At 32.6% G+C, this 8,542-nt stretch overlaps 1 protein-coding gene across 1 annotated transcript in view; it reads right to left on the bottom strand.

Moving 5' to 3' along the window:
• Positions 1–8,542, bottom strand: part of SENP7 (SUMO1/sentrin specific peptidase 7) — a 142,337-nt gene that overhangs the window by 22,919 nt on the left and 110,876 nt on the right. The window contains exons 12-14 of the mRNA XM_023508065.1: positions 6,116–6,149; positions 2,372–2,551; positions 669–937 (exon numbers count right to left, since the gene is read on the bottom strand). Of these exons, the coding sequence (XP_023363833.1) occupies positions 669–937; positions 2,372–2,551; positions 6,116–6,149 (483 nt within the window). The remainder of the gene's footprint in view (positions 1–668; positions 938–2,371; positions 2,552–6,115; positions 6,150–8,542) is intronic.

The following is an 8,542-nucleotide window of genomic DNA, read 5'->3' as shown; positions in this document are numbered from 1 at the left end:
CTCAGCCTTCGGAGTAGATGGGACTACAAGTGCCTGCCACAATACCTGGCTATATTTTTAGAGCCAGGGTCTTGCTCTTGCTCATGCTGGTCTTGAACTCGTGAGCTCAAGCAATCTGCCCACCTTGGCCTCCCAAAGTGCCAGGATTAAAGGTATGAGCCACAGTGCCTGACCCACTACTTTTCTTTTTGTACTTAATAACTATTTGGGGCTAGAGACTTTAAGAATATGTACATATTTTCTTTCTTCCTAAATTTTCAACCATTAAATTTGACATCCATCAGTGGACTTTGTAACAATCACAAATATAGTATCTTAATGGTGGTTGTGTATTTCCTTTACTCCTTTTACATTTATTAATTGCATTCTTTTTCAATAAACAATTGTCCCTTATCCACCATTTATTATTTAATAATTTATTCATTAATTCAGTTATCAAGTTATATCAACAGAGACTCAAAGATATTTATTTTATTCTTTGGTTATAATCCCATGTTATCATTATTGATGTTGGTGAACAAACTCTTTCACCTTTGACTCTGGGCTTTCTTTCAGGCTGGTCCCTGTGCCCTTTTAACAAAACACATTTTGAAATCAGCCTAATATCAATTAAAGAATTGTCACTGAACCCCCTCACCCCTTCCCAATTATAATAATCATATGCTAACCTGAGATACTGATTTCATCTTCATTTCTTCAATAGCAGCAGCAGGAGCAGAAAAAGAATGAGTTGGAACACAGTAATAATGAATAAAAGAACTTTCTTTTGAAGAGAGGCTCTGAAACAAAGGAAGTGCCTGAACCCAAGACAATGGATAAGAAAGCTCTAATTCTCCATTGGTTGCACTTATTTCCATCATAATATCTTTCAATTTCAATTCTTCTCTTTGTGAAATAGGATTGTGTAGCTCAAGGAAAATGAATTCACTGGATTTTGCTATAAAAGAAAAAAAATTATCAATACTATTTTTAAGGGGATAATAATTACAATAATTTAATTACTAATTACTGTCAGGTTGATAAATAACCCTAAGTATTTTGTATGTTAGGTTAAAAACCCAGGCAATTTAAAATCCTAAAATAGGGCATTAGTAACCGAGAACTAAAACTCACAATTTTTAGACACCTGTTCTACTAAACTAAAATGGAAATTCCACAAAGAGATTGATTGTTGTTATCGCCAATGCCTGGCATTTAGTAAATGCTAGTAAACATTTGTTAATTAATTTATAAATGGATGAATAATAATTAAGCCATTAGTTATTTTTCTCTAGCCTCCTCTACTGATCAAATCTATCAACTAAGCAAGTATTCCAATCAAATACTTTCTACATTTTCTTCCCTCAACCATTTTAATGGTGGTTAATGGTGGTCTCAAAAGACAGTCTCTTCCCCCATAATGATTATAAATGGCTCATTATATTTTCCCCAATTTCTCTGCTATTTAGTCATAAATTTTCCTAATAAAAATCATAAGGATAGGAAAACAAACTAAATTTAAATATAGATGTTACTTCATTACTTAACATCTTTAATGTGCAAGAGGTTAGGAGGAAGAAGGCAGAGAGATCAAAGAGAAAGGGGTAAGCCATGGCAACTCATGCCTATAATCATAGCACTCGGAGAGGCTGAAGCAGGAAGATTGCTTGAGGCCAGGAGTTGGAGACCAGCCTAAGCAAGAGTGAGGCTTGACTCTATAAAACAAAAAAATCAGCCAGGTATAGTGACATTTGACTATATTCGCAGCTACTTGGGGCTGAGGCAGGAGGATCACTTAAGCCAAGGAGTTTAAGGTTGCAGTGATGCCACTACACTCTAGCCAAGTGACAGAGCAAGACCCTGTCTCAAAAAAGAAAAAAAAAAAAAAGAGGTAAGAACCTTACTAATGTGATTTACCTAATTCTAAACCAAATTCCTTTACGATTTGGAAACTGTTTTAAACAAAGTTAGAAAATATCTCAAGATGCATATTACGTAAATAAGTGCTATAGGCACATACAGAAAATTATTCAACCCAGTCTTTGAGAAATTATATATAAGAAATTTGTTACTGATCAACTCTGTAGCAGTTCATTATGAAACAATGTCCAGAAACCCATCAGGTTGTCAAGGATGACAACTGACTAAAAGATAAAGCATTACTTTATTTTATAGTATAGGAACTTTTTTATTTTCAAGGTAAACAACATTTAAAATTTCTTTAAGGTATTATTTTTATTTTAGCAGATAATTTCGCTTGAATAAAATTATCAGAAATTATGTGAGCAATAATTTATATAATATATTAACAGAATTATTTCTAATTCAATGAAATCAATTTCAATTCACTGAAATAATTATAATTATTTATTATTATTCATTTTATACTCACACTGCTGGCTTAATATAGAGTTTTCTAATTGGGTCTGAATCTCCTGAAGATAATTTGGAGCAACCCAGAGGAAAAGGATAGCAGAACTCCTTTTATTGTGATCATCATCCTTACTTTTCCACAACCCGAACCTCTTTAAATGTGTGGTATCCACTAGCAAAGAAACCTCATTCAGGGATACTGAAACAAATAAAAGATAACAATTTAAAAATTAATCTATTTAATAATAGAGCATCTAAGCACTATATGACACTTCTTAATATATTATATATTTTTTAAAAGAATTATACACAAAGTTTTTAAAAAATAATATAAATTATAATGTACTTCACTAAACTTAGCTAAAATACCCCAAGCAGTATTATTAGAGTAAAAAGAGAAATCACATTACAATTAGGAAGGGCTAAGTAATTACTAAATAATAATTAGAGATTTAGTCTTTCATAGTGTATCATTTCAGTTATATCCCAAAAAGATAAATTTTAGTTTAAATACCCATCGCATAAAAACCTTGTCTAGACAGATTTCTCAATGGGAATTTTGAAATCACTAGCAAAAGAAAAAAAGCAGTCTACCAATGCAGAAAGTAAAGTACACAAAAACCTTAAAAATTATGTATTTCCATCTTTTCTATCTTGATCAATACTATTAAGTAAGACTCCAAATACTATCTTAAGCCAATTTCTGTCCATCTTTCTTCTCCCAAAACATTTACAATCCACTATACATGTACAGATGAGCCACTGTCAAAAGAGTCTCAAGAATAATATGAAGTTCTGATTGGTCTATGAAGGTATTTCTTTTAAAATTCTTACAGGTTTTATTTCTCAAAACTTCTAGGTAATCATTCTAAATTATTAGTCTTTCTCCCTCTTAGTGAGCCAAAGGAAATCTCTTCTGAAGGCATTTTTTTTTTAAATTCAAAGAAACATAGAAAACTGATTTAAAGAAGTCCTGAAAGTCATCTAGTTCAACTTTAAGAAAGCAAGCAGCTAAACCAGGAATGCAGGTATATCAGTTAAGTATAAGCCCAATATGGGTGCCTATTTGAAAAAATCTCTCAGTACTCCTCCCTGCCTTATCCTTGCCTCTTGCCTGCCTGGCACTGTGCTATTCAAAGTGTGGGTCCCTAGCCTGTGATACTGGCATTACCACGAAGCTTGGCAGAAATGCAGAATATCAGACCCCAGCCTAAATCTACTGAATCAAAATCTCTGTTTAACAGTCCATCCCCACCCCTAGGATTCACATGAGTATGAATATTAAAGTATGAAATCATTTTATAATGAGCATCAAATAACCAGTCATCTTAATGTTCCTAAACCAGCCATTCTTGTCTTTAATAACTTTCCCAATCTGAAAACTATCAGTAAACTGGCAACAAAAACAAGCAGATTAAATTAAAAGACAATAGGAGAAGCCTTAGAAAAATCTGCTCAGCCTTTCCTCCTCATATAGCTTACAGCAGCCTAATTATTCCAAACTTTTGAACTGAAAGCTAAAGTTTCTTAAGGAACACTGATTTAAAGTTTCTCTTCTTAAAAAAAGGAATTCAATACCATCATGAGAAAAATGTACACCTCATTAACCAAATCTTCCATCAATATGTGGTCAATTCTGTTTCAGAGATACAGCAGCTAGCTGAAAGCAGAACTTGCTTACCCACTCTCTCCTTAGTAAGAGAACCCTAATTTTATTAAGGGAAGCAAGATACTCAGCTTTTAAGAACTCTATTTCCTATCTTTCTTTGCAAATAGGTGAGTGATCATATGACTAGTTAGCTAACAAACATAAGCAGAAGTCTGGTGGCATGCACATCCGAAACGGTTCCTTAAAAAGGGCATGAAATAGGTAGCATGTGATCTTTCCACCATTTTCCCCTTCCTCCTCTTTATGCCTGATATGCTAACATGATGATGGAGTTAGCAGCCACAACAGCTATGAGACAAACTTGAGGGTGCAATTCATGTGTTAGGGATGGTAGAGTAGAAAACTAAAAGACCCTGGGCCCTGATCACCAAGGATGAACCTTATCAGTTCAGCATGCCTCTAGATTTCTTCTATATGAAGTCAAAATAAACTGTTTTCTTTAAGCAACTGTTACTGACAACCAACATAATTAATAGCTAATTTGAAAATTTAATATTTTCCCTCAGCTGCATAGAAAAGGAGTAAAGATTTAGACTTCTAGGCTCCCACCTATAAAACCTTTTATACACATGCCTTGGTTTAAAAACATACTGCATATGGAAATGATTTAGAGAAGAAGATTTTCTTCTTCATGATATAACTACAAACCTATTATCACTAAAAAGACTATTTTTCCATAATTAGTATTTAAAATTTTCTTTTAAAATCTTATGGGATTAAAAAATCATAAGTAAGAGAACAATATTTGAAAAAAGTACAAATACTAACTATGAAAACCTAAAATATTATTTTTGACATCTACATCACAAGAATTTGAGAGGTAGCTCTCTCTCTGTTATGTAGGTCCTTAACTATATATTACACCATTATCATTTCTGAAATTATTTCTTTTAAAATCACGTGTCCTTTTGTTTCTTCTAAATAGCTAATATTATGTTAATCCTTAATAAATTATTATTTACTATTATTACAAATTTATTAATATTTACAACTATCAAGATGCTTATTCTGTGCTTTATAATCTTACTACATATGTGATAATACAATCACTAGAATCATTATCATAACTTAGTTTTGGATTCTTTCTATGAGGTATCTGGAGAATTCAATTAAAGTTACTCTGATCACATCTTCAATCTTGAAACAAAAGCCTCCTCTTCTCTAGTTCATAGCTAAAGTGTTATTTATGTTTTTCTCCTTATTCTTTTCATAATTCGTTATCCAAGGAGATTATTCTCTATTATTTTTTTTTCTTAGTATCATTTCTTATTCTGGAAGATTTTTAGTTGAAATGAGAGTAAGAAAATGGTCTGGGTCTTGTAAGTTGCATGTACATTTTCTTTTCTTTCTTTTTTTTTTTTTAGTAGAGACAAGAGTCTCACTTTATCACCCTCGGTAGATTGCCGTGGCATCACAGCTCACAGCAACCTCCAGCTCTTGGGCTTAGGCAATTCTCTTGCCTCAGCCTCCCAAGTAGCTAGGACCACAGGCGCCTGCCACAACGCCTGGCTATTTTTTGTTGCAGTTTGGTCGGAGCCAGGTTCAAACCCGCAACCCTTGGTATATGGGGCTGGTGGCCTACCCACAGAGCCACAGGCACTGCCTAGCACGTACATTTTCTTACTCAGATGAGAAATGATACAAAAATTTCTCCTAGTCTATACGTTAAAACACTTTAATATGTGTGTAATATTAGACATTTTTCTTATGCTTCTTTCCTTATAGTTACTATTTTCATCCATTTTTATATATACCAAAATATTTTTGCTATCTACTAATATTCTTGCTATCTACCAAAGTTGTTAGTCTGAAAAAAATCACCAAGAATCCTTTAATATTGTTTAACTGAGAGTCATCAAAATAATAGTGGTCTATTATTATTTTCAATACTGGTCTATTATAAAACATTTTAACTCCCTTCGGAGCTGCTAAAAAATGTTAAGATGAAACACTACTAAACTTAGTTTTAAATTCTATACTGAAAAAAAATTATGGAAAACTGGTTGCAAAAGGATTTTAGAAGTTTTACTGACCAATTATTTTATAGTCAAAATTACGATGAAAAGACAAGGTCACAATAGAATGGTAACTTACCTTGAAATGGGATCTTTACATACTTTTTTGTGAACTAAATAAAAAATTAAAAAGCAATAAATCAGTTATTCAAAACATGTTATTATTCAAATTTTTACTTTTTCTTTTTCAAATCATAAGCACATATTCAAAGTCCCTTTTAACATTTCACTGTAAAGACTTAATTTTATAGAAGTTAAAGAATCCCAAGCAAGTAATTTAATTCTTAATGTGCTCATTTATAAAAACCAGTTAAGACTTTATATATTTTTCAAAAATGTTTTCTGAAAATTTAAATTAAAAAAGACAAAGTATATATATATAAATAATATGTCTGCTGTGACAAGAAAAAAGACAAAACTGCCAAGAAATCCCTAAGTAACAAGGACTCTGGTAAACAAACCATAAAGCAAAATCTCAGTCTTGGCTTCGCTGACTCAGCAGCACGTGACCATTCTCTCAGGGATGAACTTAAACTCATAAAACTCATAAGCAACTACTAAAGAAACTAAAATGCCAATATTGCTTATATTGAGAAATTAAAACTGTCAAAAGACTTAACCTATGGCCCACTTGATATGTACATTTGTTTCTATAGAAAAACAACTAATTACAATCAAAAGGTTTTTTAATGTGAAATGGCTAAAAAAGATCCAATTCCATAACAGTGATGAACTTGAAGTCCCTAAGCCAGAACACCCTCTCCTCTGGATGACTTTTAGGTGGGCACCACCAAATTTCATCCCTAACATTCATCTCTTTCTATTTCAACGTTATGAACTCCTTTCTGAGTGAGGCTTTTGCTCTTTCTGCTCCTTCTGCTCCTGGAGAAATTACCTTTCGTATATATCTGACCTCCTTCAGTCTTGCCTTCATAATAAACTGTCAAGAGTTGTAGAGCACCTGGCTAAATCTTGCACGTACCATCTAAAACAGAAGTTTGTTTTTCCATTAATGCCAAGTGAATCTGTGCTTATTTTTTGTTAAGTTTATTTTTTGATCAATACAATCATAAATAAATAAATGTATTCATAATAAATGAATTGATATCAGAGGTAAAGTCTGTAAGTACAAAATAAAATCAAAATTGTCTTGGTACATGAGTTCCCTATCAGTAGAAAACTGAACCTATGTTTCAGTGAAACCACAGGTTTACTGTGACTCCATTTATTTTTCCAATTTAAAAATTATTTCATATTGTACTTTCAAAAATATAAAAGTCATATTCCAGAGGGTAAGTCAGCCAATAAAGCAAAATGTGAGCTACAATAGGACATATTAGCTAAAAACTGAGTTAAAATTCTGCTCTACAATCTGTACCACTTACATAAATACTAAGTAGATAAACTCAGGTAACTTACAGAACCTCTCTCAGCTTTACTTATGATCCTTAAGAGTAGCTATTATCATTAAACACTAGCACCTGACTAACAATGTTATCTAGTTTAATTTAATCAAATATGCCTTATTATTCTGTTATTTTCACATAACCATCATCTATATTTACTGAATATTTTTGCTTTGCAAATTTGGGCATGTATCTCTCTTTAATATCATAAAATATGTCTTGGAAAATGTAAGTAATTAGTCCTAGTAAGAAAATTAAGAGGTGTTTGAATTTCAGAGTTTATACAGCCATTACTACAAAATTATGAAGAAGTGTATGTCCATAGCATCTATTTCTGTACTCTTCTCTCATTCCTCCCTTCCCCAAATCAAGTATTCTTGTCCTCTACAACTTTTCTACTTGCCAAGGACCTGGTATACATTTATACCTATGAATGAAGACTGGACCAACATGTTATCTCTCCAGAGTTAAAACTCTGTTCTCAACAAAAATCTAATGCCTGGTTAAGAAAGAAAGTAAGAAAAATGTTTTTGTGGCAGTAAGGCAAACATAGTTCTTTGAAATCATAACACATACGATTAAACTTAGGAATAAAGTTAACCATAACAACTATTATTACAGTAGCTAGTACAGTTCTCTGAATAGTATAAACATTTTTCCTACTACCAACGAAAATTTTAAGAAAGTAAATGTTGAGCTTAGACCACAATGAAATAACCCCTTTTACAGCAATTTGGATGAAGCTGGAGACCATCATCCTAAGTAAAATATCTCAGGAATGGAAAAACAAATTACCTCGTGTTCTCACTTAAAGGGGAAGCAAAATGATGGGTGTACATATATATACAGGATATATATAATGTGTCATAATGACATTAGAAACTAAGAAAAGTAGGAATGGTGCCTGTGGCTCAAGGAGTAGAGCGCCGGCCCCATATACCCTGGAGGTGGCGGGTTCAAACCCAGCCCTGGCCAAAAAAAAAAAAAAAAAAAAAGACTTAAATCTCCTTCCCAGAAACTAAGAAAAGTAGAGGGTGGGAGAAGGGTGAGGGATAAGAAATTATTTATCACAAACAATGTACAAGATTCTGGTGACAGGT

The sequence above is a fragment of the Otolemur garnettii genome, unplaced genomic scaffold, assembly GCF_000181295.1.
Source record: "Otolemur garnettii isolate 467f Iridium unplaced genomic scaffold, OtoGar3 scaffold00220, whole genome shotgun sequence".
In the NCBI taxonomy this organism is placed as follows: domain Eukaryota; kingdom Metazoa; phylum Chordata; class Mammalia; order Primates; family Galagidae; genus Otolemur; species Otolemur garnettii.
Note: the sequence above shows the minus strand (reverse complement) of the source record. Positions and strands in the feature narration are given on the sequence as shown.